Source organism: Aquarana catesbeiana, linkage group LG05, assembly GCF_042186555.1.
Source record: "Aquarana catesbeiana isolate 2022-GZ linkage group LG05, ASM4218655v1, whole genome shotgun sequence".
NCBI lineage: Eukaryota > Metazoa > Chordata > Amphibia > Anura > Ranidae > Aquarana > Aquarana catesbeiana.
In genome coordinates this window covers 628003722-628016420 of record NC_133328.1, presented here as the reverse complement: position 1 = coordinate 628016420, position 12699 = coordinate 628003722, and the positions used below count along the sequence as shown (strand labels likewise).

The window sequence follows — 12699 nt, the reverse complement described above, 5'->3', positions numbered from 1 at the left end:
CCTCTGATTCCGCAACGTCTGGTTAATGAACGGCCGTTCAGAAACGAACTGAAAAGCGCAAAATGAAAAACACGAAATAAAAAGCGCAAATCAACACTCACCAAACTTCAACTAACATGAAATTAGCAGAAGGAGCCCAAAGGGTGGCGCTAAAGAGCTGAAAAACCACGTAGTACGTCACTACGTTCGTGTTTGTTGGCCGACAATTCCTTGCCGTTTGTATGCAAGACAAGTTCCTGGCCAACGCCCTCCGGACAAAAGTCTTAGGTTTTGTCTGCGGAAAATCTGATCGTGTGTACGAGGCTTAAGACTGGGATGCCATTAAAGTTCGTGTGCGTGTAAAGGCAGGTGTCCCAATACTTTTGGCAATATAGTATATATATATATATATATATATATATATATATATATATATATATATATATATATATATTTTTTTTTTTTTTTTCTTTTCTTTAATTTACCTTTGTTATTTTGATTTTAATTAAGTAAAGCACATAAGATTTAAACAGAAATAAAACATTTACAGATATTAAATTGTGAAAGAACGGCATTTCTTAGGAGGGAACCCCAGGGTACAAAGCATAATAATAATCTTAGTAATAATAACCCAGTTAGATACTTTGGAATTTTATATAGTTACAATAATGCATTGTTATTATTACTACTATTTGTCTTGTAGGCTGGGATTGCACATTTATATACAGTATTTATGGTAGCTGATCAACAGTGACCCCTAGCGGCCAATATGCAACCTGCTCTGCATCCTCCCAGACAGACAATTCCCCGCCCCGTTCATTTCAGCAGCAACTGATGACGCGGCCGCCGACTTCCTCCTATTGGCCCCTCACCAAAACAATGACTCCCGGCGCGAGCCACTTTCCGCCAATCACCGCATGGTTAAGAATGCTTTAAGCCCTACGGGCGATACCAAATAGGCCGCTCACTCGGGGAGATGCCTCGTCACATTTAGCATTATACAACTAAAAGAAAACAGGCATCGCTCTGTCATAAAATTTCTTTGGCATACACCTATTTATCTCTCTCAGCAATTATCACAGATTGTTTATTTTCATGCCGTTTCATTAAAGAGAGATTTGACAGGAACAGCCCTCACCCCTTGTGTGGTGGTTGCGTCTGGGTATGAGTGGCTCCTCCCCTTTTAGGAAGCAGGAAGTGAGGGCAGAACTGGCAAGAGATAGCTGGGAGAAAGGTGAGTGATTGGATAGAGGGGCTGGGTGAGTGAGTGCTGCCCCCTGCTGGAGATGGCAGATCTCTGGATGCTGCAGTTGGAGGGCCCATTTGTTGGCCCTCAGGGGCCCCAGTGATTTTCTAAGCAGAATGTATCCTCTGTGTTATTCTCATTGAGCTGGTTGTGTAGAGCTGTCATTACATGGCTGATCACATCCCCTGTCCCTGTGCTGAGCTCTCTCTGTATATAATGATAGAAGGTTTCCTCCATAGATTGGGGGGTTAGCTCATCACACCCTCCCCCACCATCTTCATTGTATTATCTCTCTCTACAGTCACTGTGTTCTATTATGTTTAATATGTATATATAAAATATCTGCTGAACCACCTAAGAATGGCCCTTGTCTGCTGGGTCCCTGTCCCTTATGTGGTCCCCTGACCCTTATGTGGATGGTCCCTGCCCGCTGGGCTTGGCGTGGATGGTCCCTGCCCGCTGGGCTTGGCGTGGACGGTCCCTGCCCGCTGGGCCTGGCGTGGACGGTCCCTGCCCGCTGGGCCTGGCGTGGACGGTCCCTGCCCGCTGGACCTGGCGTGGACGGTCCCTGCCCGCTGGGCTTGGCGTAGACGGTCCCTGCCCGCTGGGCTTGGCGTAGACGGTCCCTGCCCGCTGGGCTTGGCGTAGACGGTCCCTGCCCGCTGGGCTTGGCGTGGACGGTCCCTGCCCGCTGGGCTTGGCGTAGACGGTCCCTGTCCGCTGGGCTTGGCGTGGACGGTCCCTGCCCGCTGGGCCTGGCGTGGACGGTCCCTGCCCGCTGGGCCTGGCGTGGACGGTCCCTGCCCGCTGGGCCTGGCGTGGACGGTCCCTGCCCGCTGGGCCTGGCGTGGACGGTCCCTGCCCGCTGGGCTTGGCGTGGACGGTCCCTGCCCGCTGGGCCTGGCGTGGACGGTCCCTGCCCGCTGGGCCTGGCGTGGACGGTCCCTGCCCGCTGGGCCTGGCGTGGACGGTCCCTGCCCGCTGGGCCTGGCGTGGACGGTCCCTGCCCGCTGGGCCTGGCGTAGACGGTCCCTGCCCGCTGGGCCTGGCGTAGACGGTCCCTGCCCGCTGGGCTTGGCGTAGACGGTCCCTGCCCGCTGGGCTTGGCGTAGACGGTCCCTGCCCGCTGGGCTTGGCGTGGACGGTCCCTGTCCGCTGGGCTTGGCGTGGACGGTCCCTGTCCGCTGGGCTTGGCGTAGACGGTCCCTGTCCGCTGGGCTTGGCGTGGACGGTCCCTGCCCGCTGGGCCTGGCGTGGACGGTCCCTGTCCGCTGGGCTTGGTGTGGACAATCGCTGTCCCCTGACCCTGGTGCAAAAAAAAAAGAAAAAAAGTTTTTCATATTTTGTTATAAAATTTTGCAAACAGGTAATTATTCTCCTTCACTGATGTGCACTGATGAGGCGGCACTGGTAGGCGGGACCAATAGGCAGCACTGATATGAGGCACTGATAGCCGGCACCGATAGGCAGCACTGATAAGTGACACTGTTGATGAGGCAGCACTGATTGGCGGCACTGATAGGTGGCACTGGTGGGCACTGATTAGCAGCACTGAGGGGCACTGATTTAGCGGCACTAGTTGGCACTAAGGTGACCGATGTGCCTCTAACAGAAGCCGGTTACGGCTTTCTTTATTTTCTTCACATTGACAGAGTGAGGAAAAAATAAAGCCGATAACCATCCTCTGTTTACTTACGTATTCAGCTGTCATTGGCTGACAGCTAATCACTTAGTAAAAGGCCGGCTTTGATTGTCCCTTTTACCGCGATCTGTGATCAGCTGAGTCCCCAGGGGGGCGCGCGTGCAGAGCGAGAACCGAAGGACGTCCATCGACGCCCTCCCAGCATTTTAAGCCTGCGCTGTAGCTGTCTTTCGGCTATAGCGCGGGTGCCAAGTGGTTAAAGCTCTCTGAACACCAGTCAAAGCTCCTGTCACTAAATAAAACGGTTAGCTTACAGTCCTGTTTAAACATTGATTTTGCTTTGCTTTGGCTTTGCTTCAAACCCCATGTCACTTTAGCAGTGATTCAAAGCCTCCATAGAAGTCTATGGCTTGAAGCCCATCCAAAGCATCGAAAACACATCAAAAAAGCATGATGAAGAGGTAGGCGCTTTAATGTGTGTTGAAGCTGATAAACAAGTGTACATGAGCCCTATGTGTCATTTCTGTCTGCTTCTTTGTCCCTCTGCTATCAGCATGAATCACTGCTGACAAGTTTTCCTGACACCACGAGAAAAATGGTGACAGGGTAGGGACCTCCAGCTGATTGACAGCCGCAGCCAGGGGCGTACCTCCAGGGGTCTTTGCCTACATGGGTAGCAATTCCCGGAGACACACTCTGAAATCTTGAGAGGCTTTGCAGAAGAGTTGTGGCCTTAAAGAGGAAGTAAACCCTGATGGTTTTTACTTCCTCTTTTTTACCCTGCAAAGTAAAAGCATAATGGGGTAGTATACATCGCATACTAGCCCATTATGTTGTACTTACCTGTAAAACGAAGCCCACGTTGTCCCCGCTGGTGGCCGAATCCATCTTCACCCCCTCTTCCTTCCGGGGGCCGTGGACATCGGCGGGAGCCGCCGGTCACGGCACGGGCCCTTTAGAAATGGCACGATCATGCCCTTTCTTCAGTGTGCATGCACCGATGACGTCGGTGCAAGAGTATATGGTAAATATCTCCTAAACCGTGCAGGTTTTAGGAGATAATTCCAGTACAGGTAGGCCTTATTATAGGCTTACCTGTAGGTAAAAGTGTTGTAACTAGGTTTACAACCACTTTAATAGCTGCAAAGGGGAGAACTCCATATTTATGTCCATGGATTCGGAATGAGATGTCCAACAAGTTCCTCTAGGTGTGATGGTCACAACATTTTACCCATAGAGTGTGTTAAAACCGTATAGAGCACGATCTCCAAACTGTGGCCCAGGGGCCGACTGCAGCCCTTTGCTTCCTCTTATCTGGCCCTTGGGGCACTATTTTACTTACTGACACCAACGATGGGGGTACAATTCCCCTCACTGACACCAATGATGGTGGTACAATTCCCCTCACTGACACCAATAATGGTGGTACAATTCCCCTCACTGACACCAATGATGGTGGTACAATTCCCCTCACTGACACCAAAGATTGGGCATTGTTTACTGCCACTGATGCTGTGCCATTTTCTACCCCCACTTGCCCTATTCCGGCCCCTAAAGTCTGAAAGGATAGTAAACTGGCCCTCTGTTTGAAAAGTTTGGAGGCCACTGTTATAGAAGCATTTGATTTGATTCTGTATTTTATTACCATCTCTTAGGACCAAATCCTAATATCGGAATGAGTGTCCCGGATTACATGCAGTGTGCAGAAGACCATCAGAGCCTCCTGGTTGTGGTTCAGTTTGTCGGGGTGGTGAAGAATGACAACTTCTTTAAGATTTACAAGCGTATCTCTTCCGTGTCTCAAGTCAACGTCAACAACTCCCAGCGGGCCCTCTACATCCGCTACCGCCACCAGTATCCCCTAGAGAACAACGATTGGGGGGACTTTCAGACGCACCGCAAAGTGGTGGGGCTCATTTGTATCGCGGAGTGCAGCTCGCCCAAGGAGCTCACCCACACCTTCCTGAAGTTCGACCAGCACAAGGAGGCCTACAGCTCCACACTCTACGACTCTCGCCTCTTCGTCTTTGGGCTGCAGGAGGAGGTGGCGGATCAGCAGCGGATCGACGTGGCATTTTACCCCAGCTATGAAGACTGCGACGCTGTAGAGAAACACGTGGAGGATATCATTGAGTCTCTCTTCATTGTCCTGGAGTGTAAGCGGTTGGACAGGACCAGCGAGAAGTCCGGGGAGAAGATCCCGCTGCTCTATGTTCCGTATGAGAAGAAAGACTTTGTAGGGCTCGATCCAGACAGCAGGTAGGTGCCTCAAATGGTTATATCGATGTGTTGTGTTTTATTTCATACCACCGGGAATACAGTGAAGGAGCTGCTAAAAAAAACAAAACAAAACAAAAAATGTATATTCTATTTTTGGGTCCTGGCTCTGAAAAAAACATTATAGCTGAATTATTTGTTTTACATACTTGCATTGGTTCAGCTTGGCACATTGGAAATATACATTACTCATCCCTGATGGACCGCGGTGGGAGCTAGAAATTGCTGTAGTAGTCGGCGGTTTTGGTTTATCCCTATGTGCTCCCCCCCCTGTTTAGTGATAGTTAGTTCAGTCCTAGCTAGACCCTCCCCATTTCTTCTATTTTCCTTTAGTCAGGGTTAGTACTTTGCAGGAAAGTCGTTAGGGTTGTTTTACTAAAAGAGTGCAAAATCTGGTGCAACTCTGCATAGAAACCAATAAGCTTCCTGGTGTTAGTTCGAGGGTTCAGGTAAGTAAAGCGGGGGGGGGGGGGGGGGGGGCGGTCGCTGCCAGGTGTTTTTTCACCTTAATGCATAGGATGCATTAAGGTGAAACAACACAAACCATTACAACCCCTTTAATTGAACAAGATGAAGTTAGAAGCTGATTGGTTTCTATGCACAGCTGCACCAAATTTTGCACTCTCCAGTTTTAGTAAATCAACCCTATTATCTTCTTATGCTTCAAAAGACAAATAAACATCCTTTGCATTGCAATTAGCTGAAGTAAAATTGTGTAAGATTCAACTTCTGTCTTATTGAAGAGGTAAAGGAGTTGTAAAGTCTTTAGGTTTTTCACCCATGTTTTTCATTCTATGCATTAAAGCGGAGTGCCACCCATTTTTTAGTTTATTAAAAGTCAGCAGCTACAAAAACTGTAGCTGCTGACTTTTAAAAAAACAGACACTTACCTGTCCCACGGTCCAGCGATGCCAGCGCCCGGAGCCTCGCTCCTCTCCCCCTCCTCTCTGCAGCGCCGTCATAGCAACTGTGGGTACCCGGCCGTGACAGCTTACGGCTTCACGGCTGGGCGTGCACTGCGCATGCATGAGTTGCGCTGTGCTTTGCTATTGGCCAGGCTATCTTCCGGGACCTGTGACGTGTCCCAGAAGATTGCTGGCAGGGAGGGGCCGCCTAGGGCGAGAGGAGGAGTCACCTAGGCGGGCGTGAAAAGGAAGGAGAAAGTGGGACAGGAAGTCCCACTAAAAAGAAGGCACGTGTCAAATGTGGCATGTAAGGGGGCGAGATGTGCTTAAAGCGTAAGTTCCACTTTTGGGTGGAACTCTACTTTTAAGGTGAAAAACCTCCTGTACTGCAGCTGCCCCCCAGAGCCCCCCTTTTTCTTATCTGAACCCGATCATTCCAGCGACGAGAACGAGCCCAGTAGCTCCAGCCGCTGTCTTGGGTCCTCATTGGATAGATTGACAGCAGCGGGAGCTGGGGTGATAATTCCAACATGTTTCACCAAAAAGTTCAGCTTCTTCAGGGGATATTAGTTATCACACCTAAATAAATAAATTTTGAGTCTAATCATCATTGTTGTCAGGAAATGTCAGGAAAGCAAGGTCCATAGAGACATGGATGAGCGAGTTTGGGGTGAAGGAACTTGACTGGCCTGCACAGAGTCCTGACCTCAAACCCAATAGAACACTTTTGGGATAAATTACAGCAGAGATTGCAAGCCAGGCCTTCTCGTCCAACATCAGTGTCTGACCCCACAAATGCGCTTCTGGAAGACTGGTCAAAAATTCCCATAGACACACTCCTAAACCTTGTGGACAGCCTTCCCAGAAGAGTTGAAGCTGTTATAGCTGCAAAGGGTGGGCCAACTCAATATTGAATCCTACGGACTAAGACTGGAATGCCATTAAAGTTCACGTGCGTATAAAGGCAGGCGTCCCAATACTTTTAGCAATATAATGTGTGTGTAAATACATTTTTTTTAATTTAGTACACTACTTAGTAAAGACAATACACACATGCACATATATACTGTATTTTGTGTGTAAACTCTACATATCCATTGAGTGAACATTCAAGTATATGTAATTTTTTGATGTTTAGTGATCTTTTTGCTAATCTGCTTGGTGATTGTTGTCTCTGCAGGCATTACAAAAAGCGGTGCCAGGGACGCATGCGCAAGCATGTGGGTGACCTCAGTCTACAGGCCGGGATGCTCCAGGACGCTCTGGTCCATTATCACATGGCTGTTGAGCTGTTACGGGCTGTCAATGACTTTGTGTGGCTCGGAGGTAAGATATTAAAGAGAGATTCTGAGGTATAATATATTGATTATTGGTCTTTATATTACCATGCACAGCGAGGTATTTGCAAGGGACTCCAACAGATTAGGCCATATAGGCATTCACACCTAAGTGATAAAAAGCACTCCTGAGTCTAAGACCCCATACACACTATTAGATTTTCTGCAAATTTTTGTCTTCAGATTTACCAAAACCATGTAGTGCAAGGGCCTGCCTGATTGCATACAAATTGAAACTCTTAAGGTTTGACCTCATATTATATGGTTTGGGTAAACCTGAAGCCTGAAGACAAAAATCTGCAGAAAATCTAATAGTGAGTATGGGATCTTAGGCTCCATTCACACCTGAGTGTAGCGCAGCGACAGGTGCTGCAGCTTGTGTTTTTTTTTTTTTTTTTTTTAAGCTTTTTTAGTGGAGCGTTTTTGGAGTGGCACCATTAATTTGAATGGGCCTCCCTCCATTCCAAAAACGCTCCAGAGAAGCTCATGTACCAAATTTTGCGTTCAGCGATTTTTGCCGCGGTTGTAGTGCATTTTGTCACTTGACAATCGCAGCAAAATCGTACCGCAATTGGGGTGCCATCAAGAAATAATGGCATCGCACAAGCATCCCGCAATTAAAATCGCTCAGTTGTGAACGGAGCCTTAGAAGAGAGTGTTAGGATAAGCTGAGATTTTCATCACATTTAGTCCTCGTTCACACCGTTGCGATTTGTCATTTTTAAATCGCATGACAAGTCGGCAAGTCGGCAATGGAACCGCTCAAATTGCTGCGACTCATGAGTCAGCGACTTTGGAAAAGGGTCCTGCACTACTTTTTCCGATTTTATTGCGACTTGCATAGACTTCTGTTAAACGAAGTCGCAAGCCGCAATGAAATCGGAGGTGCAAATCGCACTGGTCTGCGGCTTTGAAATGACGCTGAAGTAGCACGATTTCAAAGCCGCACCAGTGTGAACCACCTTAATAATTCCTGAGTGTTCAGTAGTATTCTATCTTATGGTGGTGAGGGGGCTCTCTGTGTCTGGTTGGCATGCTGTGATGTTCACTATTATCTATTCAGCATTTACACCACACTGATGTAGAAGGAAGACATAGGTCCATATATATCTGGGCACAAGCACAATTTTAGATTTTTTCAGGTATTTACCAAAACATATTCAAGCTATAGTTATATAATGGGCTGAAAGTTCACCCTCTCAGGTTTAATTTGAGGGTATGCACATCCAAATCGGAGGAAGGGTTTAGGAATTACAGCTCTTAATAGCCACCCCCCCTTTTTCAAGGGATCAAAAGTAATTGAACAATTGACTGTTTCATGGCCAGGTGTGGGCTACTCCTTTGATATTTCTTCATCAATTAAGCAAGTAAATGGTCTGGAGTTGATTCTAGGTGTAGTAATTTGCATTTGGAATCTATTGCTGTGAACCTACATCCTGCGTTCAAAAAAGCTTCAAAAACAAAACAAAACAAATCCATCAGAGAGATAGCAGCAACATTAGGAGTGGCCAAATCAACAATTTGGTACATTCTGAGGAAAGAAGAACGCACTGGTGAGCTCAGCAACATAAAAAGGCCTGGACGTCCACGGAAGACAACAGTGGTGGATGATTGCAGGATCCTCTCTATGGTAAAGAAAAACCCATTCACAACATCCAGACAAGTGAAGGACACTCTCTAGGAGGTGGGCGTATCATTGTCAAAGTCTACAATCAAGAGAAGACTTCACAAGGACAAATACAGAGGGTTCACCACAAGGCGAAAACCATTCATAAGCCTGAAGAATATAAAAGCCAGATTAGACTTTGCCAAAAAACATTTCGAAAATCCAGACCAGTTCTGGAAAAGCATTCTTTGGACGGATGAAACTAAGATTAATCTGTACCAGAATGGCTGGAAGAAAAAAGTGTAGAGAAGGCTGGGAACAGCTCCGGATCCAAAGCACACAACGTCATCTGTAAAACATGGTGGAGCTTGCAGTGTGATGGCATGGGCATGCATCGTTTCCGGTGGCACTGGCTCATTTTGGCCAGAGGCCAAAAAACATCTAAAAAAGCCAGACCAGTTCTGGCTAAGCATTCTTTGGACAGATGAAACTAAATCTGTACCAGAATGACGGGAAGAAAAAAGTGTGGGGAAGGCTTGGAAGAACTCATGATCCAAAGCACACAACGTCATCTGTGGTCCACATGGTGGAGCTTGCAGTGTGATGGCATGGGCATGCATGGCTTCCGGTAGCACTGGGTCATTGGTGTTTATCGATGGTGTGAGAGAAGACAGAAGCAGCCGGATGAATTCTGCAGTGTTTAGAGATATACTGGCAGCCCAGATTCAGCCAAATGCAGCAAAGTTGATTGGACGGCGCTCAACAGTACAGATGGACAATGATCCAAAACACACTGCAAAAGTATCCCTGGAGTTTTTGAAGGAAAAGAAGTGGAATATTCTGCAATGGCCGAGTCACCTGATCGCAACCCAATTGAGCATGGATTTCACTTGCTGAAGGCAAAACTAAAGGCAGAAAGACCCAAAAACAAAGAACAACTGAAGACTGCTACGGAAAGGAGGAAATCCAGGAAATGTCCATGGGTTCCAGACTTCAGGCAGTCATTGCCAGTAAAGGATTCTAAACAAAATATTAAAAATGAACATTTTATGATTATATTCATTTGTCCAATTAGATTCGAGCCCCTGAAAATGAGGGGATTGTGTATAAAGATGGTTGCAGTTCCTAAAATTTGTACTTGATATTTATGTTCAGCCCCTTGAATTAAAGCTGAAAGTCTGCAATTCAAATTCATTTGGATTGTTTCGTTTTAATTTTATTCTGGTGGCATAAAGAGCCAAAAGTATGAAAATTGTGCCTGTGTCCGTAAATATTTGGACCTAACTGTGTATGCTTTTGAATTCTGACCTTGTTCTTTAACACTGAACTTTTCATTAATTGTTGCAGCTGCGCTGGAGGGTCTGTGCTCTGCATCGGTCATACACCATTATCCGGGAGGTACGGCAGGCAAGTCGGGAACACGACGCACGCAGAGTATTTCCCTCTCTGCAGAGGCCAATAAGCGGCACAGACCAGGTACAACCAATGACTTCCTCTGGATCAACTGTGGGCATAGGATTGTATTTTTTTTTTTATACCTTTTTATTGGTTGAACTAGATGGACTTGTGTTATTTTTCAACCAGACTGACTATTTGACTATGTAAATCAGAATCAGAAGATTGTGGGATTTGTAGCCCACTGATCCCCAACGAATAGCTTGTGAGCCTCATGTGGCTCTCCACTCCATCTGCTATTGTTCGCCACAACTTCTCAAGTTTGTAATAGCTGTGTTAATGCAATATTATATAAGTCAGGCTTCTGACAGAGGCTACAAGTAGCTGTTTCATCACACATTACACTGACATTAAGTAAAAATAAAGAAGAAAAATGCTGCGCCAATCAAACAAATAAAATAAAAATAAAAATAATGAAACAATAAGCAGCCAACACCACCAATTAGACTAATTGTGACAATAAATATATAAACAAAAAGTGTAGCGCTATGATGTGTCAATCGGCAACACTAGAATGTGTTGAGTAACAAACAGTGTAAATCAAAAAGTTGGGTCATGCTAGACCTCATATAAAGGACAATGAACCAGTGGGAAATCCACTATTCAAAGGAAACCACTATTATCATGTCCTCTGTGATAAGACAATGTGAATTGAATGTGCATCACACGACTTAAGCCCAAACCCTCAGAACAAAACTCCAGCATATAGGGGTAGGGATAAATGATAAGTCTCTGAGGTGAGGACAGTTCGTTTAATCAAACGGAGACATCTTGGAGTATAAACATATGGCTCATAATATCATCTATTCTTATTATTGATGGACTCTTCCAATGATCAGCCAGGTATGAAAATAATATAAAATGCCCTTACCGGACGCGGTGGACTCACAGGCCATACGGCGGTGAGTCATACGAGCTTAAACCGTGAGACACGGTAGGGTTATAGCTGTTCCTGGTCCGCAATCGGAGGATCCTGAGAAGAACTCCAGTCACAAACAGTCTCCCAATTCGTCCTCCAACACTCAATTGGATCTCAGACAGTTTGAAGCAGGGGAATAGGAGAAAGAAGGCTCCACATAGTGTAAATTCCAATTTATCAGGGGATTTATTGTATAAAAAATTCCAACGAAAACTTCCCGATAAAAACAAAATTCATAAAAACGTAAAAAGTTATATTTAGCGCAGTAGACAGATGGTTTAAAGTAGCGTCCTACATCCGACGCGTTTCGTCTGAAAAGACATCAACTGGGGTACCAGTGGACTTTTTTTTTTTTTTTTTAACAGAAAATTGTTTACGATTTTTAGTGTTTACGTTTTTCATCACTGTGTTTGGCCATCACTGCAGTCACAAGGAACAGAGCCACTTGGATCGGCACTGTGCATTTTGCCTGTTATTTCTGCTGTCTAATGACAGTGTGATCACAGGCATCAGATGCAGTAAAAAGATCCCTTTCTATTAACCGTGCTCCAGAAACAAATGTCCACACACCCTCCGCTTTTTTTCCAATAAAGGGCTAGTAAGGTGGTTATGTTTATTTGAAGTGCTGATTATAAAGTGATTGTAAAGGCTCGTTTTTTTTTTTTTTTTAAATAACAAACATGTTATACTTCCCTCCTCTGTGCATTTGTCTTTGCACAGAGCAACCTCATCCTCCTCTTCTCGGGTCCCTCTTTGCTGCTCTTGGGCCCCCCCTTATATCGAGTACTCCCACAATCAGCAGCTTCTTATGGGGGGCACCCGAGCCGAGTCAGAGCTCCGTGTATCCATTCAGAGGTGGAGCCCCAACCTGGCCCCGCCCCCTCCCTCTCTCCCCTGATTTGCTGAGTGACTTTGACTGACGGCCACGGGAGCCAGTGGCGCCGCTGCTGTGTCTCAGCCATTCAGGAGGAGTGTCCCAGAAGGCTTAGACACTCGTGGACATCGCTGGAGACAGATGGCGCTCAGGTAAGTTTTAGGCGGTGCTGGGGAGAATGATACACACAGAAGGTTTTTTATCTCAGTGCATTCTATGCATTAAAGTAAAAAACCTTTTGCCTTTACAACTCCTTTAACTGCATGTTTTGTTTACCTGTTACCAGCCAGATTCACCAGCAACCATGTAGTCTAAAGCTGGCCATACCCTGAGCGAATTTCAGCCCGTTCCTGAACCGGAAGAAATTCACTCTGGTGACTCTGTGTCAGAAACCATGAAATCAGGCCATGACAGAAGTACAGTTAAATCACACTTGTTTAATAATAAAAGTAAAAAGAA

At 46.2% G+C, this 12699-nt stretch overlaps 1 protein-coding gene across 1 annotated transcript in view; it reads left to right on the top strand.

Moving 5' to 3' along the window:
• Nucleotides 1-1143: 1143 nt before the first annotated feature.
• TRAPPC9 (trafficking protein particle complex subunit 9) overlaps nt 1144-12699 on the top strand; it is an 815095-nt gene continuing 803539 nt past the window's right edge. Inside the window, exons 1-4 of the mRNA XM_073632292.1 lie at nt 1144-1213; nt 4523-5126; nt 7230-7375; nt 10340-10468. Of these exons, the coding sequence (XP_073488393.1) occupies nt 1144-1213; nt 4523-5126; nt 7230-7375; nt 10340-10468 (949 nt within the window). The remainder of the gene's footprint in view (nt 1214-4522; nt 5127-7229; nt 7376-10339; nt 10469-12699) is intronic.